Source organism: Gobio gobio (assembly GCF_949357685.1).
Source record: "Gobio gobio genome assembly, chromosome: 25".
Lineage (NCBI taxonomy): Eukaryota > Metazoa > Chordata > Actinopteri > Cypriniformes > Gobionidae > Gobio > Gobio gobio.
Window position 1 is genome coordinate 11,892,033 of NC_137121.1, and position 27,204 is coordinate 11,919,236.

At 39.6% G+C, this 27,204-nt stretch overlaps 2 protein-coding genes across 2 annotated transcripts; both read left to right on the plus strand.

Moving 5' to 3' along the window:
* Positions 1-10,885: 10,885 nt before the first annotated feature.
* Positions 10,886-14,502, plus strand: LOC307121816 (uncharacterized protein; the record flags this gene model as incomplete). Its single annotated transcript, XM_079809575.1, has 2 exons — positions 10,886-11,165; positions 11,559-14,502. Exon 2 carries the CDS (start codon positions 12,550-12,552, stop codon positions 14,500-14,502), a length of 1,953 nt encoding a protein of 650 aa, XP_079665701.1. The 5' UTR covers positions 10,886-11,165; positions 11,559-12,549.
* Positions 14,503-16,110: 1,608 nt separating this feature from the next.
* On the plus strand, positions 16,111-18,774 carry LOC307121458 (uncharacterized protein). Its single transcript, XM_079809053.1, has 2 exons — positions 16,111-17,647; positions 18,041-18,774. The coding sequence occupies exon 1, from the start codon at positions 16,280-16,282 to the stop codon at positions 17,123-17,125; it is 846 nt and encodes a 281-aa protein (XP_079665179.1). The 5' UTR covers positions 16,111-16,279; the 3' UTR covers positions 17,126-17,647; positions 18,041-18,774.
* Positions 18,775-27,204: the final 8,430 nt, after the last annotated feature.

Consider the following 27,204-nt stretch of genomic DNA (forward strand, 5'->3'; position numbering starts at 1 on the left):
CAAAGCCCTTGATGGATTCCTGTGGGAGAGCTTGGATTAATGGAACGGCGGTGCTGAGATTTATGCCGGTTTCCTTTCATCAGGTTTTACAGTGGAGGAAAACAGGAGTTAACACTGTCTGTGTGTTATTCGATTGTATTTTGCCATATGCGTCTCCACGCCTGTGTCCGGCACTCAGGTTGCATTGATTTACAACAGGTGAAATCACAGCGCAATAAAAGCCTTTGATAATAAAGCATCATGCCGCAGGAGAGAGAGCGCGAGAGAGAGAGAGAGAAAGAGAGAGCGAAAGAGGGACGGGCGATAGAGGAGGGGAAGGTCTGATGATCTCCAAAGCTGTTTATGTAAATTCTCTCTCATTCCCCTCAGGGTTGGCAGTCACCTTGCCAAGGCCCAGTTAGGCGGCGTTGGCCTGGCCGCCTTCACGCGGCTGCCCTCCACAGTTGGAGAGTGAGCAACATGGGGGCTCAGCACCTCCGTGAGCTGGGATTTGGTGCTGGATCAGTCCGCGAGAGCCGGGGGAATGCGTCACACAGCATGTGGCGAACTTCCGAAAATCTCTCCTTTGCTCTCTCCCCTCCTTCGCCACTTTCTCCCAGTGGCATAGTGAAGGGATGACATTGGGAAAACCTTTGAGTTTGGGGTAAAAACAGACATTGTAATCTTGAAGAACCATGCAAAAGCACATCAAAATAAATCCTGTGAAAAGATAATCTCGGTGGCATTTACTCAGCGACTACGGGACAGTCTCACATCTCTACCCTGAAGAAAACACAAAGTTCTTTTTGAATTCTCATTGGTTTATTGACCCGTTTTGATCAAACATTACTTTTATAACCAAGTAAGACCAATAAAATATGGGCTGAAAAGTTTGTAGCATTTTCACCGTATTTAATGTTTTACATCTGAATAAAGTGTTTAAAATCATAAAATGAAGACTCTGTCATAAAAGTGACCTAGATACATCTGTTTTAGTTTACTTAATGGATTTAAACTTTAAAATTACCAGTAGATTCTTTTGAGGTTGACCGTACCGTTTATTGTCTTTGCATTTTGTGTACTGTTGATTTCTTGAAAGCAAGAAAAATAGTAGCAGCAGAATGATAAAACACCCTCTATTTAAAGCATCAATTACATTGATGCTCATCCTTTGCTCTGGTTGAACTAGTGCTAAAAAGCTTCCTGTCCTTGTCTGTAAGTGTTAAAGAAATATTAAATTGCCAAATTATACACCATAATTATAACTTGGAGGCAGGATATAACTTGAACTTATCAAGAGAACATATAAATTCTCATTGGCTGAGTGCAAAATCACCCCCATACCCTTAAATAGAGCACAATTTGAGGGGACAGCCATTTGTAGTGGTATCTGAAACCATAGTGGACGTTATCGAGGGCACTCTTTCAATCCCGCAATGCACTGCAATAACAAGTGTACGACTCAACGGCTAGAGAAAGACACATAATGCACATAATGACGGTCACAGCGAATAAATTCTGAAGATTGCACTCAGTGTCCGAATTAGCTCACTCGTTTTCATTCACTCCTTCAAGTGGACTACATTAGTGGAGTAATGTAGGGAATAGTGAATGAGGGTGTAGGGGCGATTTTGAACACAGCTATAGTTTCCAGTAAATGTGTTATGCATAGAGTAATTGAAGATGTGGTGCTCCACACCTGGTGGGTTTAGCAGAGAGACTGAGAGAGGTTATTGTATTGATTGGTTTAAAAAGCAGAAAATGAGTAAAACATAACCAAGGCCTTGTGGTTAAGATCTGGCTAGTTAGGCTGTAATTAACTCCACTTTTAGACATACACTTGCAAATTTCCCGAAGCACTTTCCCTCGGGGGAAACCCTGCCACCATTTTGAAATGTGTTCAATTTCGTCAAGTGGACGAGGGAAGTATTTTTGGACAGACCCTCGACCCCTTGGATTTTGAGGGAGTGAGTCTACTCATGTTTACACTTCAGGCAGCTTCATAGACCAAAGTGCAACATGATTGTGAAGTAACAACAGCAACTTGCAGTGCTCGCACTTGAAGGTGCTGTATAGCCTATAAGAATGACAGCTAGTGGTTGAAATGGGTACTGCAGTCCAAATTCAAAATATTGTTTGCCCCGCCCCTTCCTCCTCAGACTCGATGCTCACGCGGGTTGCCAGTTTGAGGACACGCAACAAGAAGGAGCACAATTGACAATGCACAATGTAAGTTGATGAGTTTTAATGTGTTCATAGAGATGTTTAGATGGATGCTGAGGCTTTTTAGGTCGGGTAGAATCTGCGATCTCTGACCCAGTTTGTTTGCTGGCTTACATAGCTGTTTTCCGCCAACTGGCAACCTGTGGTGTCGAAATACTATTGGGTGAATTGGCAACATGCGATATCGCCTGGACCAAAACAAAAATAGACATTCCGACACGGAACGCACATTTCAATGTAAAATAACTGAGTGTAGCATTGCTTTTCAGAGAAACGAGTATGTGAACTTAGCATGTTTCCTAAATATTTGTAAACATATAGCACAGTCAAAAACGTACATGCAGCACCTTTCAGTTACCCACAAGTGAACAAGGGCTAGGGCTGTCAAAATTGCTCAAAAATGACGTTCGAATATTCCCTCTAAAAAAAGCACGAATATTCGAACTATTCGAACATCTGGTTGCGCATTTTATCAATGACGCGCATTACGTCAATAACAGGACAAATGAATACAAAGACACATAACTACTTATATAGATAGTCTATTTAAGTTTAAACATATTTGACAACGTATAACCTACACAAAAACAAGTAAATCACTAATGGCTAAAGACCGCAGACCTTACTCTCTCTCGCCCTCACCCTCTCTGCGCATAACGGTTTAAATGAACACACACACATTTTGAGACTGATCAAGAGTTTTGTGCAAGCAATTTAAGGTCGCGACTCTTGTCCCAAATATAGCAGGCTTCATTCAGTGATTGAAACAAATATTAATATAAGTTTTACAGCATATTATTGAACGCTCCGAGCGAGCTGTGGTAAACATGGAACTTTTCCTTGACATGAAAAAGTAAATAATCAAACCAGTGGAAGCAGTGCATTTATCCTTCATTCATGCAATATCTATTCAGTCAGTACCTCGGTTCCATTGCTTGACAGAACTCCCTGAAGCCTGCCCCATCCACGACACTGATCGCTCTCATGTCCTTACAAATGAACAAAATTAATTTCTCCGTTATGGCCTCTTGTCGTGTTGCAGACAGAGACGCTTGTGGCGGGCGATGCAAAGTAAGGCTGGTCCAGTTTGCACATACAAATTAGTTGCTTATGTTTACAAAACGAGCCTACAAAAGCATAAAAAAGCCCGTTTAATAAAGAAAAGTTCACGAAACTAAGTGAAAACTCACTAAAGTGTTTAGTGAAATTAGGAAACATTTAGATATCATACATTGAGTTAGTATAAGTTAACGTTACATTTCTACATACATTTTGTTCTCATGTCACAAGTAATATCAAGGTTTATTTTGATCTGTTTTACATGATTCTTTTGTAGTGTGGTTTTCGGTGAAGTGTACTAAAATAAATATCGTCACCTGTGTACATTAGCCCACTTCTTCTCGACGCTTTTCCTGATAGTTTATAGAACAATTACTCCGAGTCGCCATCTGTCGTTTCAAAGAAAAGCACAACAGCGAGCGTGTCAAGTATAAACGCCTCGTCCGTTTGGGGAGGAGCGCGCGCAGTCAGCGTGGGCTCGCGATCTAGAGACGGGCCAAAGTACACAAGGCTTCAGGCGCGCTAGCGCCCACTCGCAAAGCAGACAGCCACGCCTCTACTACCGCGGGCGTTTTTTTCCCCCACATTTTTTTATTTATTCGAATATTAATTTTCACCTTCGAAATTCGTTTTTTAAAAACTATTCGAATATATATTCGAATTTAGAATATTCGTTGACAGCCCTAACAAGGGCATTCCATTTAAACCCATTGCAAGGGTTCCGCCCATAGTGGGCACTTGTGGAATGTAAGTAATGACGTACATTTCAGTGAACGAGACAGAGGAAAGTTAGTGGGGAAGGGAATAACAAAAGTGGATTAATAAAAGTGAAAACATTTTTTCAGTTTAACTTGTTAAACATATTTCACACAATCCTTTTGCTTGCGCAGCAGGAGATGATCATGCTATCATTCATTCAAATGCTATTAAACCATTCAAGCGTGATAAGACGCATATATGACCTCAAATCTTTACAGGCACGCTGTCTGTGAAGCGGCTCTTTAGGAACAAACACCTGAAAAGCGCACACAGAAAGCCGCTTCAGGCAGCGCCACATTGAGTTCTCTTCGCGCTTGAACGGACACATTTTTTTTTTTTTAATCCTGGTAAGCACTTAAATGTCTTAAATGCGTTAAATAAAGTCTTAAATGAACGCATAGTTGTCAAAAAATAGGATGCGTGTCAGATCCGGATAATGTGCGTCAGGTCTTAAAGTGACAGCAGCCTAATAAACCTGCTGTCTTTTATTAATATTAATGAAAGCACAAAAGACAAAGAGAAAATCACTCCCTGCTCTTGACTGAATAAAGTTTCTAGCTTTAATAACAATTAATCTATATTTAATTCATAATTTATGCAGTGAAGATTGTGAAGTGTTTGATTACTATATTCAATTTCTGTAAATATCCTACCTGTTAGACCTACCTAAAAATCTTAAAGCACTGTTTACAAGGTTAAAATGGGTAAAAAACACCGAAAACAATAACTTTTTTGTGCATTTTAGCAGGGCTGGTAAAAATCTGAACCGTCACGCCTGTTGAGCCCTGATATATTAAAGGCACAGCTAAATGTGACATTTATTACAATTGGTTTATGTGAAGATTGTTTTAAGTTCACTTAAATTAAAAGTCGTTATGTTTTTTAAAGCCTGTTAAATGTGTAAATCGATGGCTTTCAATTATACTGTAATGCTGAATGGCTATAATTAATGGCTAAAATTGATTTTTTTTAAATCCATGTAATAGAGACATCAGTATTGGTATCAGTAATATTGACCTTCATTCATAGTGCTTAGTAAGTAGATGAATTTGAACAAATATTTAAAATACCATGAAAGAAAAGGCCAGAGATTTCGAGTTGTATTTAAAATTGCATCCAGTTTAGTGATATGTATCGCCTGCATATATAAGCTCTCGGGTCCCTTACGGTGAGTCGGGGGGTGCCGTAGCGCACAGGAAATGAGACCAGGTTCCTTTTCATTTCCCTGCTTCAGTTGTCCCCTCCTCCTAACTCAATACAGGCCGTGTTCAGCCCGGCCCTTCGATTAGATCTCGCTGTTCTGATCCCGGCGAGGTGGGACCGACTCTGTAATCACATATCTAATCTGTGTCATATATTTTATATGTGTATGTAATATCTGTTGGTAAATGCCAGGCTCACAGACTGCATGATTGAGATCCCGGCCGAGAGGACGCCTGGGTGATTGATTCCTGCCCTCGCTATGGCGACTGAATGATTGGACGAGGTGATTGACAGTTGAGGGGTTTTAAATGGGCTGGACCGTCAAGCTCAGAAAAAGAGAGAGAGAGAATCGCAACATACCGTCCTCAATGGGGCTTATATCCTTTATTCTTCTTTTCTCCTTCTTTGCTTAATGAGCTGGCTGTGTCTCTCGTTCTCCCACACAGTATCCGATATAGTGCGGAGGCTGAGATGGTCCTCATCTAGTTAAGTAAATATACAGTCCTCAAGTCCCTCGTCCATTGATTCCTCCCTATGTCACATGACAAATCCCCTCCGGTCCCGAACATTCCTCAGAAACGGGACTGAGGTGGAAAATGAAATATTACCAATTTTCATATCTTAATTTATCATGCAAACACAGATCTATGTGGGGAGCCAGAGACGCTTATCTTCAATCTCTCTCTCTCTCTCTCTCTCTCTCTCTCTCTCTCTCTCTCTCTCTCTCTCTCTCTCTCTCTCTCTCTCGCTAGCCTCATTAGCATAGCATATATACAGTGGGGTCCAAAAGTTGGAGAACACATATTTACTTTTATTTTTTTAATTTCAAACACAAACACACACAGCTCTGGAAAAAATTAAGAGACCACTTAACATTGATTTTTCAATGTTAAGTGGTCTCAATTTTTTCATCACAAATAATATTGAAAGTTGATTTTAAAATAAGTCTTTGTAGGTTGTATGACAGCAGCATTCAATGTAACGCATTTGATTCTTAGTAACCTAGAAACATTGCATAATCTTAAATAATTATTAATTTTACATCGTCGTTATTATTATTTTTTAAAGACATTGAATAATTCCTGTTTCCATGGCGCATCAGCATTTAAACACATTTTTAATGTGGTGTGTGAATTTGGAATCGCAAACATAAAATATATAACAACCTCAGAGCTTTCAAGTTTCTGTCTTCAGTAGTTTATGCGCGTTTTTTTTTAAAATCTCTATATTATATATGATTTCTTTGTTTCATCCTTTCTTTTTTTCTTTTTCCTTCCAAGGCAATTGTTGTACTCTATTGTAAGAACAGCTGGCACAACTAGAGCTTACAGTATGTTTGATGTCGTAAACACGCAGGTGAAAAAGTAAAGCAAGAACTGTAAATTCCCATTTAGACGTGTCTAGGACTTTTGTTTTCAGGGTGAAATATGACCTGGAGGTTTCTTGACATTGTTTCTGAGAGTCACCCTGATATATAAAAAGAAACTTAATTCTTTTAATTTGTGTAAATGTTGACTCTCATGTTGATGATGTAGCATTCTGAGTGATATTTTGGTGCTCAATTCAATAAAATGTATTGGAACTTAAATGAAACTTTAATGAAAAACAGACATCTGTTTTTACAGGAAAAGAGGGAAATTGAGTAACGACTTTGTATTCATGTTTGAGTTTGTGTGTGTGTGTGTGTGTGTGTGTGTGTGTGTGTGGTTCATGTAAACCCTACGTTATGGGGACAAAATGTCCCCACAAAGATGGCAATATCCAAATTCTTGTGGGGACATTTTTTGGTCCCCATGATTATAAATCATACTAAGTGATGTTTTTTGAAAATGTAAAAATGCAGGACATTTTCTGTAATTGGTAGGTGAAGGGGATAAAATATACAGTAACATGAAAACCCAACGTGTGTGTGTGAGAGAGAAAGAGAGGTTACACACACCTGCAGGTGTCCTGTCATTTCTGTAAATGAGGCAGAAGGGAAGTTTTTGGTTTTGTGTGCTGCTTATTAACCTTTAAGCCAAATATGAAAAGGTTACCATGTTTCTCATTCCCCGTCCTGTGTTCTTTTGTATATACCTAGTGTTACTGTATTTACATAGATTTTTTTATTATTATTTTACAATACATTTTTATTTACATCACTCATTTAATCACGCATGCACGCACGCACGCTAACACATATTAATTGGCAGAAGCATTGCTTATTGTGATCATAATCATTATTAATTCATTATAATAATAGCAGAAATTTGCCACCCGAGGTACATTACAATATCCACATCAAAAATTTTATATATATATATATTTTTTGGTATAATGCTAGATGGCATAATAATGTAATCAATTCATCACAATTAATTACACATATCAATATTTGCTGGGAAAAGCCACTAAAATAAAGACAATTAAAAATGTTGAAATTATATATATATATAATATTTTTTTTAAGTTAACCAAGCCCAAACCCCCCCAAGTATCCAATTTATGGCTCTGATTGATACGTGCCAAAGGATAAGGTGATATTTTGGATCGGCCGAGAGCCTGAGCGGTAAAGAGATGGGGAAGAAAAGCTGTCAGGCAGACAAAGAAAGAAAAGAAGCAGGACCCTCTTAAGAACCTGATTGAGAACAGGAGAAAATCAATCAACTGAGCCCCTGTGATTGACAGGCTGGCAAGGTGTTTTCTGCAGAGGTGTCAAATGCTGGACAATTGCGATTTCTCTACCCCATCCCTCGCTCTCTCCGTCTCTTTAGTGTCCGTCACCCTTTTATTCACATATCATCATTCCGTCCATCTCACCCAAATTACTCTTCTATCTCCTCCACAATGTCTCCACTCGCCGCACTTCTCTCTCACACTTCTCTCCATCCGCCCTTTGCAATCTCTCTCCTCTCTTGTTTCTGGAGGAAGACTCTCGCATTTAGGAGTGCTGACTGACACTCCTTTAATCTTGTTGCTCTGCAACCTTCATGGGAGAGGAAGGGATGTGTTCTTCACACATACGCACGAACAAAGCAGTACCCTCCCCTCCTTTCTGCTCTCCAAGCCTATTTGTTTTCCGTAATATCACAGCGCACTGAGGAACAGAGACAGGAAATGGCATCGTACATCTCCTTGAGATTCTGCCCTTAATCTTGAAATAACACCTAAAGAACTGTGATGGAATATATGGACATTTTAATTTAACATATTCCAACTTTTCTTTCTGTGAGGCCACTTTGTAGTACACTTTGTACTTTAAGAAACTTTCCTCTCTCCCATTTTGGTCTAAAACCAGTGCTTTCATCCTCACCTAGAGCAATAACTGAGTGACTTTGTTCAGGTTATATGTAACATGCTTTTGTCAAAAGTCTTGTCTTTCATGCCATGACATGAGCTTTTATTGAAGTTATAGCTTCTAAAGGCTGCTCAGATTACATGCATACTCAAATATAATTGTAGTTTATCTGAGACTTATCCTGTATTTGTACAATTAAAGATGATAAAGACATTTGCTGCGTCCCAATTCGCATACTATCCATACTAAATAGTATTCGAAAATAGAATAGGATGTCCCAAATCGTAGTATGTTGAAAAGAGTATTCCAAAGATACCCGGATGGTCTACTATTTTCGGTCAGAATTCGAAGTGCAGATGGACGCACACTGTAACGGCTGATATTGCCCACAACCCATTGGGAGTTGGACAATTCGATTAGAACTACAAACATGACCTTTGTGTGAGTCCCAAGGGGGTAGCCCAGCCCCCGGAAAGCGTACCACCCATATGCGCGGCCATTGCTAACCAAGCCATCACCTGTTGTTAGCATCCCATTGACTCCCATTCATTTTGGCCTCACTTTGACAGTGAATATCTTTACATCTGAGGCGTTTAAAGACTCCATTCGTCCATTGTTTATTTCTAAACAAACATGGCAATGTATAAATGGCTCCATTACCTTGTATCTTACACTATCGCCCCGTTGAAGCTGTTTTTGAAAAATATAGGCTAACGATTGCGTCATAACCATGCGACTGTGTCGCGCTGTTGAGCAAATTACCGTATAGACCCAAGGAGAAGCTCGTAGGCAATATTTTATTGTCTATGAGGCAATTGGGGGGACGTGGAGGCATAAACGCAGATAGAGATGTTGCAGATCCTGCTTCATTCATCAAAAGTTGCTCCTGCTCACCCTCTCTGTCTCTGCAAGATTCTGTGATTCAGATTTCACGTTGCACAACTACTAGAAGACTTGCCACTGTCGGACAGGTTGCTCACGCCACATCTACGTCGTCAAGCTCAGTCTGCGGCTGCGTAGTACGCTCAGCCATCAGGAAGTAAGTGCTCCTAACCTTACTTCAATTCTCTCCGTCGAAGTCTATGGGGTCGCTGTGTCCATTTCTTTTACTGTCTATGGTGAGTCCAACGGTTAAGTAGAGAGGTTAATGCTGCGTTCCAGGCAGGTTTTTGAGCACGTAAGTTTTGACTTCAAACCACGACTCACGACTTTGTAGCATTCCAGGAAAAGTCACGCCAAACTGCCTGAGTGCAAGGAATTGTGATAGCTAGATGTAAACAAAGCATGGCGGACCGTACGGGCTTATGCTAATTTACAATCATTTCTATCGCCAAAGGTGCTTATCCTTGATTATTTGAGGGAAACGGAGGAGAAAAAAACGGTGCATAAGGCAAGAGAAGCTGTTATACCTTTTATTTGACGTTATTTGAATATTTGGAAATGTAACACCGCATCTGTAGGGGCTGCCATTGTTGTATCGTGGGCTATGTGACATCAGAGCTCGTAACTGGGAGTACAACTATCTAGTACGAGTTCACGGGTGGGAAGTCACGGGTTTGACTGCTGTTCCGGTGCACTTTCATGGGTAGAAGGTTGTAAAAACACGGGTTACCTAGAACGCGGCATTAGATTAAGGGGTTTGAGGGATGAATTATCAGTATTTAACCTGACGAAAATATATTTATTCTATTTTATTCACATTATATTTCACCTGCAGCAGCATTGTGAACTTTTGTAATGATACGTTTTGCCATTAACTTTTAAATGCATCATTCACGAGTTTGTGTGCCCGTATAGTCTTAGTGAAAGTGGTAAACAGATTTGGCTTGCTTTCTGCTATAGAGGGGCTAGGAGAGGATATTCTACCTGAGCTCCGATTGCCCCCCATAACAGGCAAAATTGTACAAAAGGAGGAGCAGGGGAGGAGGAGGGATGCTGCAGGAACTAAAAATGGGAAGAGGTAAGCTGCTGGTTTTATACCTTGGTATTAATTGGAAGATTAGATGGGCGTACTCCTCCTGGAATTACGTTTAATAACTTCACTTATATTTAAACTGCAAACACATGAGGGTAGTCTCTGCATTAAAGACCCCCAAATGGCTGATCAACATTCGACTACATGTTTCTCATTTACAGTAGAAAATTAAACTGAATGTGGAGGATTTTAACTGTGACGATAATTGACAGTGTAACCCAGGTCATTAACCTAGGTCATTAATATTTATTGGCAATTTTATTTAACTATTATTGTTATAATATGTATAAAAGAAAGAAGAAATATGCAGAAATATTGCTCCTATAAATTAAAATTAGAAATACTCCTGAAACCATTGCTCATTGGTGAGGTGAAAGGTTAGCCCCGCCCCCTGAAAAAAAAGTTTGCGCACAAGCAGGCAGAACGAGAGTGAACTTGAGCGAGAGAAGACGCAGTTGCGCAATATATGATCAGAATCCTCTGTCTAGTAATCCAGCAATCGATTATTGGCAAGTTGAAACCTAAATCTGTGATTTATAACTCCTAGAAGGTAAAGTTATGAGAATTATAGTGTACACGTGACGAAGTTTGAACAGGACATGACAAGACAGACGAAAGGATAACGTTAATCAACGTCTCTTTCGGGGAGAAACATCTGTTTTTTTTGTTTCTGATTTATATTTCTCCTTGGTGAGTACAAACTTTGTTATAAAAAGTGTATTCTGTTGTTTTGATTGCAAATACTGTGAATTGTTAGATGAAAATGGAATTTAAAAGGGTAATGAGTGATGTAAAAGTTTTCAAAAATGCTTTAAATGTGTTAAATCTTTGTATATAGTCATGTTTAAAGGTTTGTAGAATATTTCACGTGTTAGACAGAAATTATTTCTTATTGTGAACTATGCACCATGCGGTGCTAGCTTTGCTAACAGTGTGCATAGACCCTAGTGTTCAATTGAGCACATGGTGATTAGCGCGTGTGTTCTCATGCACGTGTAAATGATTGAGCCAGAGTTTGATTTAATTTTAAATGATTTATTTGGACAGTGACATTAATGCTTATTTCGGCTTTGTTGTTGCAAGGCCGGGTTTTTTTTTTTTTTACTGTCTTTCTTCACTGAGAATTGTGTTCCTGAATCCTGTCCTTGCTGAATCTCCGTATTCCGTTCGGACTGGCGAGCCATTCCATCATCTCGTTCCTGGAAACAGAAAAGAGTGTGAAATTGTCAAACTGGTAGGATCAAACTATTTTTGAGTTTTTTTCCCTCTCTCCACCTGGATTTTCAGTGGGTCGAACAGTGTGTTTTTTTTCCTGGATTTAACTTTTTTTCAGTTTTGCTGGACATTGCTCTCATATTCTTGAAATTGAGACCCTTAACTCGAACTGAACTGGACATTACGTTTGAAAAACATCCTGAAGTTTATTGTGAAACTGATTTCAAGCCTTAAAAACTGAATGTTTTTTTGAGAAACAGACACTGACTTTGAAATTTACTTTGTGAAATTCAGTATTTTATTATTTTGAATCCTTATTGGGTGTTTGAATTGTCATATTTGTTTTGGTTTTTTTTTTGTTTAAATATATTTTGGGTCTTTACTATTCAAATCATTTGTTGTTATTTCTGTTTTGATTTTATTTCATTAAGAATTTAAAAGAGACGAATCAGTCGAACCGTTATAATATAATTATTTTTTCCCTACTTGATTGACTCTGTTATTTATTATACTTTATCCTGTGTGGTAAATTGATTAGAGACATTTAATAGATTATATTATTACACTTATTACTTACCTTTGCTTCAGTGAGACGATCCAAATCTTCTGATTCTGGTCCAAAGATCCCCACGTTTCGCGTTGCTCCATAGTTGTTGCTGCTATAGTGACCTAGTTACTGTGAGAGTAGTGCTATCTAATGTGCGTTACATAAAACTTGGCGAGCCAGGCAGGAGCAAAATTACAGCATAGTGTAATAGTTATATATCAACTTGATAACCACAACAGACGATAAAGAGCTTAAGTAACAAGTAACCCCCCCCTCCCTTCACTGAAAAGAAAATCTGTCCTACAAGCAGAGATGGAAGTTGTGAAACGTGAGAAGATTGACATCAAGAAAACAGTCATTGTAAGTGGCTTAACTCATTCTGACCTTGATCAAGAATTAGAAGCCTGCATAATGAAATATGGGTCCATCAAGCGCAACTTAATTATTGATGATCCCAACTCAGAGTACCACCGTAATGCCATTGTGGAATTTTCTGATGAATCTGCCATGCACAATTTGGAGTCTTCACTGCCGATGACCATCACAAGCACGGTTGATGCTAACATTGTCTTTCATGTGCGCAGCTTGGGAAGTGTGTACACACCTGCAGCAGGTAGCAGTGTTACGGAAGATTATTTGGAGAATCTGCAGGCCATTGCCAGTGCCAGTGGAAAAACACTGCAGGAAGTGCTTCAATGCGAGCTGCAAAAGATTTCCACATTGATGTTCCCAGAAAAAGAATTAGTGAGACCTGAGCCAGAAGTTGAACAGCCTGTGTATGACAGCGGCATGCATGTGAGTACCCTTCCATACTTAAATAAGGAATGCCAACCACCTGCTGTTATGCAACACGGCCAAGCAGAAACAAAAATGATGTCATCACTAGAGCTCTCACCACTACCGAATGATCCAATCCGAGAACCTGAAAACCCTGCCAAGGGGAGCGCACAAACAATGTCACATTACCATATGAGGAGTGCTGATGCCAGTGTTTCTGAAACCATGTCCTTGAACATACCAACCAGTGCTTTGACTCCACCAGGAATTCAACGAGTAGTCATGGAACATGTAGTAAGAACAAGTGATTCCACATCCTCTTCTCATGTTGCCTTTCGTCTCAAAGTCTTTTCTGGAAGGAGCCCTCGCCCCAGCCATGAACCTGATTTCGACACCTGGTGTGCGAGTGTAGACTTCTTATTGAACGATAAGTCTCTCTCTGATCTACACAAGACTGGGAAGATCCTCGACAGTCTGCTGCCTCCAGCCTCGGATGTTGTCAAGCACATCGGTTCATACGCCTTACCATCAGAGTGTTTGAAGCTGTTGGAGTCTGTCTATGGCTCAGTGGAGGACGGAGATGAACTGTTTGCAAAGTTCATTGGTGCCCTGCAAAATCAAGGTGAAAAACCCTCCACCTACCTTCACCGTCTTCATGTGATGTTGAGCACTGCGATTAGACGAGGTGGTATCGCTGAAGCTGAACGGAACCGTTGTCTCCTTAAGCAATTTTGCAGGGGTTGCTGGGACAACAGCTTGATTGCTGAATTGCAGCTGGAAGGAAAGAAAGATACACCCCCTTCTTTCGCTGAACTTGTAGTACTTATTCGTACTGTAGAAGACAAGCAGTCACTGAAAGAAGAAAGGATGAGGAAGCATCTTGGATTAAACAGACACGCTCCGATTCCACTTAAGTTACGATCAGCATCTCACCAACAGTCTGTATACTGCAGCGACATACCTGATGAGCCCAATGATGAATTACCCAGTCAGTTAAGTGCAAAGCAGAAGTCTGTCAAGCCTAAAAGCAAAGTTGAAAAGTCTGAAGTTGAAAGTCTGAAGAAAGAAGTCGCAAAACTTCAAGCACAGATTAACATGATGAAGACTGAGCCTGTTCGCAAAGAAAAGAGTCCCAAGGTGGATGAAATTTCTGAATTAAGACAGAAAATAGCGGAGCTCCAAGCTCATCTTGTCCCAAGATTTCAAGGGGAATTTCAAGAGAAGTCTCCAGCTTTGAGCACTTTTCCTGTGGAATACCGACCCAAATCTAGAGAATCTGAGCTGAACAAGAACTCAATACCCACCTGGCAGTCACACATTAGACCTCGTCCTGGTTATTGCTTCCGTTGTGGAGAGGATGGACATCTTGCGGTTAATTGTGAGAACGATGCAAACCCTCGCAAAGTGGATGAGAAACGCTGTGAGTTAAGAGAGCGACAGGCCAAATGGGACCTTCAGAATGGTTTCAACTCCAAGTCTTTAAACTGAAGTCCGTCTCTGTTGCTGGGCGGACAGAGACTAGAAGAGAACAATGCCCTAAGAAGAATGGATATCTGTTTCACCAGCATGCTCACGCGTCCTCATGTTGTGGACTACCTAACGGATTAATAGGAACAAGGTGCACCACCAGAATCCAAATTGAAGGGAGAGAAGTGAACTGTCTCCTAGACACCGGATCGCAGGTGACAACCATTCCTAAGTCCTACTATGATAAGTACTTGTGGAAGCACCCCATGAAATCCTTGGATAATCTTCTAGAAGTTGAGGGAGCCAACGGACAAGTTGTACCCTATTTGGGTTATGTCGAGCTTAACCTGAAGTTTCCCAAAAATTTCCTTGGGGTGGAAGCCGAAGTCCCAACCTTAGCTCTGGTAGTCCCTGACTTGACAAACATACCACAGATCCTAATTGGTACTAATTCGCTTGATGTGTTATACACCAACTGCACTCAAGAGAACACAACCAACCTCAAGTCCCTTTGCTATGGCTATCAAGCTGTGATAAATGTACTGGAGAAGAGGAAGCGGCAAGCTTTTAGTGGAACTGTAGGGTGTGTAAAGCTGAACGGTAACCAACAAGAGGTTGTACCAGCAGGATGCACTGTAGTTCTGAATGGACATATTCAAGTTAAAGGCTCTCTCTTTGAAAAATGGGTGACAGTGGAACACCCTACCACAACATCCTTACCTGGTGGTCTATTAGTGGCAAGTTCTCTGCACAGTCTACCTTCAGGGCAACGCTTTGCTCAATTTCCAGTTGTAGTGAGGAATGACACTCAAACTGATCTAGTGGTTCCCCCAAAGACAGTCATAGCTGAAGTCCATGCAGTCCAGCAGGTGATGGAAAAACCGTTATCCAAAGTCCATGCTGAAAGTGAAAAGATGAAAAATATTCCGTCAGACATTCCAATTGACTTCGGAGATTCTCCTCTTACGCCAGAGTGGAAAAAGAGAATAACATCCCTGTTGAACTCCATGCCTGACGTCTTTGCATTACATGACCTAGACTATGGTCACACCGACAAAGTGAAGCACCGAATTAAGCTCAGTGATGAGACACCATTCAAGCACAGAGCCCGACCAATTCACCCACAAGATGTGGATGCAGTCAGGAAGCATCTCCAAGAGCTTCTTGAAGCTGGGGTTATTAGAGAATCAGAATCCCCATTCTCATCTCCTATAGTTGTGGTGCGAAAAAAGAACAATTCTGTGAGATTGTGCATCGATTTCAGGAAGTTAAATTCTCAGACAATCAAGGATGCATATGCTCTTCCTAACCTGGAAGAAGCCTTTTCAGTCTTGACCGGATCAAAATGGTTTTCAGTCCTCGACCTGAAATCGGGCTACTATCAAATTGAAATGGAAGAGTCTGATAAGCAAAAAACAGCCTTCGTATGCCCATTGGGATTCTGGGAATTTAACAGGATGCCACAAGGAATCACAAATGCACCAAGCACGTTTCAACGATTAATGGAACGCTGTATGGGAGATCTCAATCGGACGGAAGTGCTTGTGTTTATTGATGATCTGATAGTCTTCTCAAGAACCGACTGGAAGAAAGTTACAAGGTTGCAACCAGAAATGCTTCAAAGGTAGCGGAACGAAATAAGAGGAGGTATGACAAACGTGTTGTTGCCTCCACTCTTGAAGTCGGTGATCGGGTACTTGTGAAAAATGTTCGTTTGAGAGGCAAACACAAGCTTGCAGATAAGTGGGAGCCTGATGTTTACGTGGTAACAAAGAAAGCATGTGACTTACCCGTTTACATGGTAAAACCAGAAAGAAAGGATGGACCTTTGAGAACTCTGCACAGGGATCTGCTGCTGCCTTGTGGATTCCTGTCGGCAAGCGCATATGATGAACCTGTCGAAAGAAAAGTGATTCAGAGACCCAGAACCAGAGCCAGATGTGTTGAGGAACCTGAGGAGTTTGAAAGTATGAGCGAGCATTCAGAGTCACCTTGTAATCAAATGGGCTATTATGATCCTGGAATGTCTTTCGAGATTGAAACCAGAATTATTTCCAACTCAAACCCCACTCCTCTTTCCAACAGTGGAAGAACAGTCCACTTACCTGGTACTGAACCTGAAATGGAAAAGGGTGAAGAATATCCTATCCCAAAAGATCCTGTGGATAAAAGAGACTTACCTGATGTGGAATCCTCCAATGCAGAGAAAGATGATTGTCCTACTCCACAGCAACCGGTAGAGAGCAACCTATCAGATCAGCCTGAAATTGAAGTTTGTGATGAAAGCTCAGTTGTGGAATCTGGAAGAGAAACGACGCAGGTTACAGATCAGGAGCAACCAGGTACTCACAGTGGATCATCTGAAACTTCAAATAGGAAATGTGAAGGAAGTAGCTTTCCCAACCGAAGAGAAAGTGATACTCGCAAAGACTCCCAAGAGAACCAGAGTAAGGAGACTGAAACTGAAAGTCTCAGACGTTCAACCAGACTATGTGAAGCTCCAAAAAGACTTCATTACCCACAATTGGGAAATCCTCTCAGTTTAGTCATTCAATCCCTGTTCTCCAGTCTGAGTGCTGCAACTACTGCTTCTTTGGAAGATATGAAGCCCTATAGAACTCACTCTCCTGTTGACATCATCTGAATTCCATTATGCAGAGGGACCTGCATACATTTAGGAGGGGAGAGTGTAACCCAGGTCATTAACCTAGGTCATTAATATTTATTGGCAATTTTATTTAACTATTATTGTTATAATATGTATAAAAGAAAGAAGAAATATGCAGAAATATTGCTCCTATAAATTAAAATTAGAAATACTCCTGAAACCATTGCTCATTGGTGAGGTGAAAGGTTAGCCCCGCCCCCTGAAAAAAAAGTTTGCGCACAAGCAGGCAGAACGAGAGTGAACTTGAGCGAGAGAAGACGCAGTTGCGCAATATATGATCAGAATCCTCTGTCTAGTAATCCAGCAATCGATTATTGGCAAGTTGAAACCTAAATCTGTGATTTATAACTCCTAGAAGGTAAAGTTATGAGAATTATAGTGTACACGTGACGAAGTTTGAACAGGACATGACAAGACAGACGAAAGGATAACGTTAATCAACGTCTCTTTCGGGGAGAAACATCTGTTTTTTTTGTTTCTGATTTATATTTCTCCTTGGTGAGTACAAACTTTGTTATAAAAAGTGTATTCTGTTGTTTTGATTGCAAATACTGTGAATTGTTAGATGAAAATGGAATTTAAAAGGGTAATGAGTGATGTAAAAGTTTTCAAAAATGCTTTAAATGTGTTAAATCTTTGTATATAGTCATGTTTAAAGGTTTGTAGAATATTTCACGTGTTAGACAGAAATTATTTCTTATTGTGAACTATGCACCATGCGGTGCTAGCTTTGCTAACAGTGTGCATAGACCCTAGTGTTCAATTGAGCACATGGTGATTAGCGCGTGTGTTCTCATGCACGTGTAAATGATTGAGCCAGAGTTTGATTTAATTTTAAATGATTTATTTGGACAGTGACATTAATGCTTATTTCGGCTTTGTTGTTGCAAGGCCGGGTTTTTTTTTTTTTTACTGTCTTTCTTCACTGAGAATTGTGTTCCTGAATCCTGTCCTTGCTGAATCTCCGTATTCCGTTCGGACTGGCGAGCCATTCCATCATCTCGTTCCTGGAAACAGAAAAGAGTGTGAAATTGTCAAACTGGTAGGATCAAACTATTTTTGAGTTTTTTTCCCTCTCTCCACCTGGATTTTCAGTGGGTCGAACAGTGTGTTTTTTTTCCTGGATTTAACTTTTTTTCAGTTTTGCTGGACATTGCTCTCATATTCTTGAAATTGAGACCCTTAACTCGAACTGAACTGGACATTACGTTTGAAAAACATCCTGAAGTTTATTGTGAAACTGATTTCAAGCCTTAAAAACTGAATGTTTTTTTGAGAAACAGACACTGACTTTGAAATTTACTTTGTGAAATTCAGTATTTTATTATTTTGAATCCTTATTGGGTGTTTGAATTGTCATATTTGTTTTGGTTTTTTTTTTGTTTAAATATATTTTGGGTCTTTACTATTCAAATCATTTGTTGTTATTTCTGTTTTGATTTTATTTCATTAAGAATTTAAAAGAGACGAATCAGTCGAACCGTTATAATATAATTATTTTTTCCCTACTTGATTGACTCTGTTATTTATTATACTTTATCCTGTGTGGTAAATTGATTAGAGACATTTAATAGATTATATTATTACACTTATTACTTACCTTTGCTTCAGTGAGACGATCCAAATCTTCTGATTCTGGTCCAAAGATCCCCACGTTTCGCGTTGCTCCATAGTTGTTGCTGCTATAGTGACCTAGTTACTGTGAGAGTAGTGCTATCTAATGTGCGTTACAACAGGGCAGTTTAAACGTTATAGATGACGGAAGTATGTCCCAAACCTCTTCTGCTACACACTCAAAAGTATGTACTTTTTCTTCACAAAAAGAGTACATACTTTAAGGTCATCGTATAAGTAGGCGAGGAAGTGAATCATTTTCCCCTCACAATATTTCAACAGTAAATTTGCGTGCTCTTTTTCTCCCTATCAGCAGTTTGGGATCTGAATTAGCGATGGACGATTCGTGAGCAAATAAATCTTTCGAATCGGTTCGGAATCGAAGTCATTTTTATCAACTCATTCACGCACTGAATCGGTTGAAGCAGTGTTTCTCACTAAAACGGTAAAACCTACTCCAAAACGGAAGGGAGAAGAAGAGTGCTGTATTAAGCAAATCGACAATCAGTTGAAACAAAACCTGGAAATAAGTTTAAATCGTTTGACAGTGATCTAGAAGATCTTTTATTAAGTTCAACACCCGCACGCGCAGCTTGCCGACGACTCAATACTGCAGGTAAATACATTTTCCCTGTATCAAATTGCACGTAAATTACCAAAGTTCTTAAGCAGTGCATGGTTTTTAACTTTTACATACCGTGTAAATGATCAGTAAGTAATCATTCAATACCACAATGTCTGATTCTAATGGTGCGTTCAAGTCATGTCGTAAAGATTGTATTTACGAGTAAATACACATAAATACCAGTGGGAAGTTCGGGATTTTCTTTAAGCCCCGATCTGTACGAGTTGGGGGCGTGTCAGTGAGAATCAGGGCGCAATCAATTGATGCAGCGTTTTTAGTTGAATATAACGGTATTTAGCAGTGACACTGTCAGGCTTTGTCATTTACAACAAAGTAAGCTAGCATTGCAATATAACAATGAGCCTAATATATAACGATACAGTTTACAGTGGCTTCATAGATTAATTTAAAATGTAAAAGATTAAAACTCACCTGATGCGCATTCTTTGTTCTTCATTTTCTATAAGCAGAGTTAACAAACATTGCTGTGTTTTCGTTCATTAAAGAAGAAGGTACGCCGCCATCTTGCTCTGACCAAAGAAACTTGAACGCACATGATATCGTAAACACGACTTCTCACCTCGTAAAGACGAACATCCCAGGAGGACTTGAACACACTATTAGTGGTAGCGATTGATATTATTATTACCAATGACTTCACTGTATCATTTTACTGTCATGGCAGGCTACTTTGTTTGAAATACAATTTTGAAACTTCTGTGTTCTACCATTAATACTTTAAGTGCATGTTTTACGCTATGTTTTATTCTGTTTATGGTTATATGTCTGTCAGGTTTGGGGAGTAAAGGAATACATGTAACGGCGTTACGTGATCAGGAAACAAAAATGGTTCTAATTCATTACAATTACGTCAAAAAAACTAAGTAATCAGAATACAGTCATATTTTAAATATAAATGGGAATACTTTCAGGATTACAATGGTTTAAAACCAAATAAATTTGTATTTGACATCATATGAATCTCGTGACTAAAAGTTATTTGACGCTAATTAATGTAAATATTATTTGCAAACAGTCCCAAAATGATTAGAATTAGACCTAGAATTTCGTTCACTGTTCACATACCCCCCCCCCGTCAGTGTCATTTGCTCAAAAAGCACGGATTTAAACGGGCCTTAAACATGTCCACATGTCAAGCTCATGATGCCTGTAATATGGCTTGTATATAGGTGTAAAACACTTGACTCCTTTTGTTTTATTTTTGTTTTTGGTACTGCGAGAGACAAAGCGAATGCACAGCGGCTTTTACAGTGCATTTATCCTGTCAGCCGCTAATGGCAGAGTCCTCTGAGCGGCTGCTTTTGAAACCGAAGGACGTTGCGACGGCTCGGTTGTTATTGCCAGACTTCCTTTCCAGCAGCCTTTGCTCTGTTTAGAACGGGATGGAAAGGGCTTCTGGCAGCTGTTCCGATTGTACGGCTTGCATGAGAGACCTCTGTGCTCGGCATCCGAGGATAACATCTGTCACTCATCCAGCACTTTAAGACAATGAGTACAAAGAAGATGTATTGATTCTGAATGCAGTGTGCCCTGCTGGCCGGACCTGTGACAGGGGAAAGTTTGCCTGTAATAGGAAGAATACTGAATAATGTTTCAGTAGAGGAAACATCATTTTTAAGAAGTCAGGATTTATCATAGAAGTTTAAAAGGCATTCACCCTATTGACAGTGAAGCGAGAGATAGTGTTTCCTCCGCGGGACTTATGCCATACATCTTTTTTTTTTTCATTTAAAGCTAACATAGAGACGTTATCCCGCAGAGACCCGAAACCATTGAATTTTGAGCTGAGGGCTGAATGCAAAGCAATATAACTAGGCCACCGATGCTGTTTTGTTTCAGAACGTGGCTTTAACTACAGCACCGGGAACAAGAAACTGCTTTCTGAAAGGGCTATATTTGTTTTTCTTAAATCTCTGTAGCCCATTTGACATTTCGATAAAGTTTTGATAAATGCTTTGGGGTGAAGCTGGTACTAAGGTGACATCTTGCTTCCTAAAATGGATCAAAGCAGGCAAGTTTTCCTTAAGCTTCCTGCAGATTTGTTGTTTGACTTTTTTTGTGTTATGAGCGGTGTGAAATTGAGCGGTTCAAAAAGAAAAATATGAGGTGACTTGTTCTTTTGTGTTTTTTTTTTGGATGTAAACACCAACAATAGCATCCAACCCACGAGTGTGACTGTACTTGGCCCTATTGCTTTCGTTGATAAATTAAACCTTTTTTTCTTGTGTGATTTTGCACCATCCCTGAGAGAATGAGAATGATAAGAGAATGTCCTTTCGCCCGTGTGCGGTGGCACTTCGCTGTGAAATTGGAATGAGTCACTGCTTTGCATTGACTAGATGTAGCAGCTCTGTGGTGATGTGACTAGTACAACACAACTTGTTTAAAGATGTAAATTGTTGCTGTGGAACATGCCCAGAAGAAGAATTTTGGCAGAATGTTCACACTGCACTTAAATCTCATTTGTACTACTTCATATTCAAAGTTTAAACTCCTGCGAACCAATAAACAATGGGGTTTGGTGTCATATTTGCCAAGAATTTGCAAGTTTGGGGTTGGTGATATTTTTTTAGGGGTTCAAGCACGAAGTGACAAAGTATGACCCCGACTGGCCAATAGGGGGTGCCACAGTGATCAAAAACGCTGACTCCTAGACCATTTGTCGTAGAATCAAGTGCCTTATTAGCCTGACAAGCCAGACCCACATCAAGATGTGTAGTCTGGGAACACACCATTGGCAGGGCTCAATCCCCTCTGCACGCAATAGGATAGCACTACAACCAACCAGAGCAACGAAGAAGGTGAAGCGGAGCTAGTTGATAGATTAAACTTTCGGCAAAAATCCGGACACATCTTCCTTTCTTAAGAATGACTTCAGAGCTGTTCTTCGTTCTTTTCTCAAAGAAAAGCTTAACTCCAAGTCTTCCAGAGTCGTGGCCAAAGCCGATTCGAAAGGCCGCTGTTCGCCAGCTTCTTTGTTTACAAGTAGCGCGCAACCTCCGCAACTCTGCCGTCATTATGTTAAGCCCGCCCACCGACTCTATACACGATGTGATTGGCCTGACCAGAGTTTGGTTTTTCCAGCTCGCAAGCCAACGGAGAGTTGCTAGACTACCCTGGCTGCAAATTAGATTTGCTGCCGCTGGGGTGCGCCTAGATTTCTAGGCTAGTGCCTTATATTATTGGAATCCTTGGGTCAAGTTGAACAAAACGTATATCTCCGATTTCATTTGCGCCATTAAAAAAAAATCTGCCATTTAGATTTTTTTCCAAAACCTACTTTTGCAAACTAATGCTAGGTTTTTCGCCTGTTCGGAACCAAGCCAGTGCAGAAATATTCTCTGAGTCTGATTACCAATATTTATCTGAAAAAAAGTTGAATTTTCAATTCCCTGTCGCTAAGGGGCGGCAAAATGTTCAAAGTGGGCGGGACCACTTTTACTAAAATGGCAAAAACTCTTGAACGGAATGAGATTCAAACTTTTATGGAGTTCGGACCATAGGTGGTGCTATAACTGTTAAAAAGCTTTTTAAAAAAATCTGATATTTCCTTAGTAAATTGCCTGTATTGGCTGTAAATCGTCTTTTCCATCTATAATCTAAGTGGTTACATGCTTGATAAAACACAATACCTTTTTACTTATTGTAAAATACTGTCATATCTGTTTTTTATGCGTTTCTTTTTTCTTGTCAAGAAAAAGTCATACTACGTTTTGGAACGGAATGAGGGGGTGTAGATAATGGCAGATTCTGAGTTTTTTGTAAACTATTCCAAAGGAAAAAGGGACACACAAGATGACAAAATGACGAATGTCACTAATTTAAGTGATCCACTATCCTATTTTGAATAGGATACTTTGTAAACAAAATTTCTCCCTTGTTTTCATGACAAATGCTCCCGAATGATTGCAGATTTCAGCACACAATTTCAAATGTATTGTCCTAGGTCTTGTCTTTGGACAGGGCTCCTATTAAATACCTATTTTGTGGAGTCTGAAAAGTGTCGTGCGCTGATAACATGCTCTGAAAAGACAAAGGCCTTGAACAAAAGATGGTAGCATTTCCCGCTGTTAGAAAAAGCGGGCGCGCTGAATGTAGCCGCATTGACAGAAAAAGCGAGTGAGAGGGACAGAGCTGTAATTTTAGAGCGTCGCAGCTCTTTTCACATAACCGCAGAGTAACAACAATGACGAAAGGCTATCTGACACTGAGGGTGCCCGTGCTGAGAAAGACACATTCGGTTCAGCACATTCTCAAAGGGTATGGAATATAAAATAAATTGAGTTTTAACGGGATAGTTGACCCACAAAATTTTAAATCTGTATCCGTTGATGGACCCCATTGACTTCCATAGTATTTTATTTTTTATTTCTTTATTTTTTACATACTATGGAAGTGTCTTCTTTTGTGTTCAGCAGAAAAAATAAAGTCATACAGGTTTGGAACAACTTGAGGGTGAGTAAATGATGACAGAATTTAAATTTTTGGGTGAACTATCCCTTTAAGGATGGAGAGCATACAGAAGAGAAAAGAAAAAAAAGAATGTGTTTTGTAACCATCATTATTGCAGAATAAACCCAGACAGGATGGAGGGGTCTTGTATCAGCTTCAAAAGGGGTAAAGTTTGTAATGACTGACACACACACACACACACACACACACGTTGGGTTTTCATGTTTTATGGGGACTTTCCATAGGCGTAATGGTTTTTATACCGTACAAACCGTATATTCTATCCCCCTACACTGCCCCTGCCCCTAAACCTACCCATCACAGGAGATATTCTGCATTTTTACATTTTCAAAATTTACATTCTCCATTTTAACCAGGCTAACTTCCATGGCCACAGATGTATAAAATCAAGCACCTAGGCATGCAGATACTTCTAAAAACATTTGTGAAAGAATGGGTCGCTCTCAGGAGCTCAGTGAATTCAAGCGTGGTACCGTGATAGGTTGCCACCTGTGCAATTTGTGAAATTTCCTCACTACTAAATATTCCACGGTCAACTGTTAGGGGTATTGCAATTGGGAACAACAGCAACTCAGCCACGAAGTGGTAGGCCACGTAAAATCACAGAGCAGGGTCAGTGCATGCTGAGGCGCACAGTGCGCAGAAGTTACCAACGTTCTGCAGAGTCAATAACTACAGACCTCCATACTTCGTGTGGCCTTCAGATTAGCTCAAGAACATTGTGTAGAGAGCTTCATGGAATGGGTTTCCATGGCCGAGCAGCTGCATCCAAGCCTTACATCACCAAGTGCCATGCAAAGCGTTTGTTTTTCAGGGGTTGAGCTTGGCCCCTTAGTTCCAGTGAAAACAACTCTTAATGCTTCAGCATACCAAGACATTTTGGACAATTTCATGCTCCCAACTTTGTGGGAACAGTTTGGCCCCTTCCTGTTCCAACATGACTGCGCACCAGTGCACAAAGCAAGGTCCATAAAGACATGGATGAGCGAGTTTGGTGTGGAGGAACTTGACTGACCTGCTCAAAGTCCTGACCTCAACCCGATAGAACACCTTTGGGATGAATTAGAGCGGAAACTGCGAGCAAGGCCTTCTTATCCAACATCAGTGCCTGACCTCACAAATGCGCTTCCAGAAGAATGATCAAAATTCCCATAAACACACTCCTACACCTTGTGGAAAGCCTTCCCAGAAGAGTTGAAGCAGCTATAGCTGCAAAGGGTGGGCCAACTCCATATTAAACTCTGTCATTAAAGTTCATGTGCATGTAAAGGCAGGCGTCCCAAAACAAAATAAAAGTTTGTGCTTATATAATGTATATGTGTGTGTACTGTGTATACTTATGTATGTATGTATATATGTATATATGTATATTCGTATATATGTATATATATGTATATATATGTATATATGTATATATGTATATTCGTATATATGTATATATATGTATATATATGTATATATGTATATGTATATATATATATATATATATATATATATATATATATATATATATATATATATATATATATATATATATATAAATACACACACATGCATGTAAATATTTAAGAAAATTGTTACATTTATATATAAAATATTGATATTTACAATACATATAATATTAATTATATAAATATATATACAGTATATATTTGCAAATATCTCTTAAATATACATGAATGAGTGTGTATTTATATATACATAATAATTATACACAGTAGACATATTATGTGAGCACAAACTATTATTTTGGATGTGATTAACTGCGATAAATCGATTTGACAGCACTATATATATAAGTGTGTTTGTGTGTAGGTGTGTGTGTGTGTGTGTGTGTGTGTGTGTGTGTGTGTGTGTATTTAATTTTATGTATAACATTTATATTCTTATTATTAGGCTAATTTTGGACAAGAAGTCTATACATATTTTCAATTTTTTTTCTCCAGTGTTTTCCATTTCCAGAGATTGGCACACCATTATACTTTTTTTTTTGCGTCTATTATAATTTATTTCAGAATCCAAATGTCACCTAAAAACGGAATAACATGTCGAATAAGCTGCAAATTGGACCAAACGCTGTTATTTATGTCAAAATTCTGAGAGACCTGTAACTTCCACAACTATGTAGAAAGTTGTCTGGGTCAGTTTAGCGGTCATTGGTCTTACAAAACAATTTGACCATAGAATGTCACAGTCAGACTACATTTGTTGACTGCCTTTACAGTGAGAAATAAAAAGGGGAAATAGTGAAAAAGGAATAGCCTAACCCGTTATTTTGGTTATTTTACTTCCAGAAATCACACATGCTTTTCATTTTCACCTTCTGTGTGTAAATAACTGGAGGTGGTTTGTTTTGACTCTATAGCTGATTAAATTACTCATTGCAATAATCTGATACCGTGTACGCTATTCATCATGTGAGTGAGTTTACGGCATTTGCCTGTCAGCAGTGTGTGTTTTTGGTAATCTGTCATTCTCTGAGATGGCTTGCGCTTGTTTGCTGGAGTTGTTATGTGTTTGTGTGCGAGCGGGTTGGCGGGCGTTCCACCGCGTGCAGTTGCGGCGTCTTCGCCCAAACCTTAATTTTCGCAGACCATCAGCCAATTACGTGATGCATGTCAGCGTCTTCATCTTCATCTGTGCTCTGGTGAGCTTTTGCCGGTGGGTGAGAACAACATACAATTTAGCTGTCATTGTTTTGGGAGGGTTTCTAGTATTGTTTTTGTAATCTCAAATACGAATTACAATTAAGTGTGCATGTCTTGGCTATTTGTGTATCTGTATCAAATTACAAATTTGGCAACAGTTAAAAATGCAATACTTGAGTTCATCACTAAAAGGCCAGACATCTCTACACTGAGAAATCTCTTATTTGACTCATGTAAACAAGCCAAAGAAGCCAAATGGGTGGAGAGAGAGCAAGATGAATGTTTTTCATCATTTATATTCCTGGTTTTCACCTTGACTCTGTCACCATTGACATGTTGTCCCTGTGATTTGCAGACATCTGTGTGGGTTGAATGTTCTCTGTCTCTGAGTGGGTTTTGATTCCATAATGTGAAGCCATGATGGTTTGAAAGATTTTTAATAGTCGTTTTTCATGCCTTTCTAGTCAAAACACTCCATATTTGCAGTCATTGGATGCTGACAATCCACCGTTTATGACTATATGATTTTACTATAATGGGATCTGTGGGTTGCTCAAAGAAAATGTTAAAAAGTGTTACATTTAGTCTCTTCTGTCACTTTTTTGGGGGGGTTTTGGGGTGGTTCTAGAACATTTGAATAGCCTATGTATTTAAATTGTAGGTTCAAATTTACA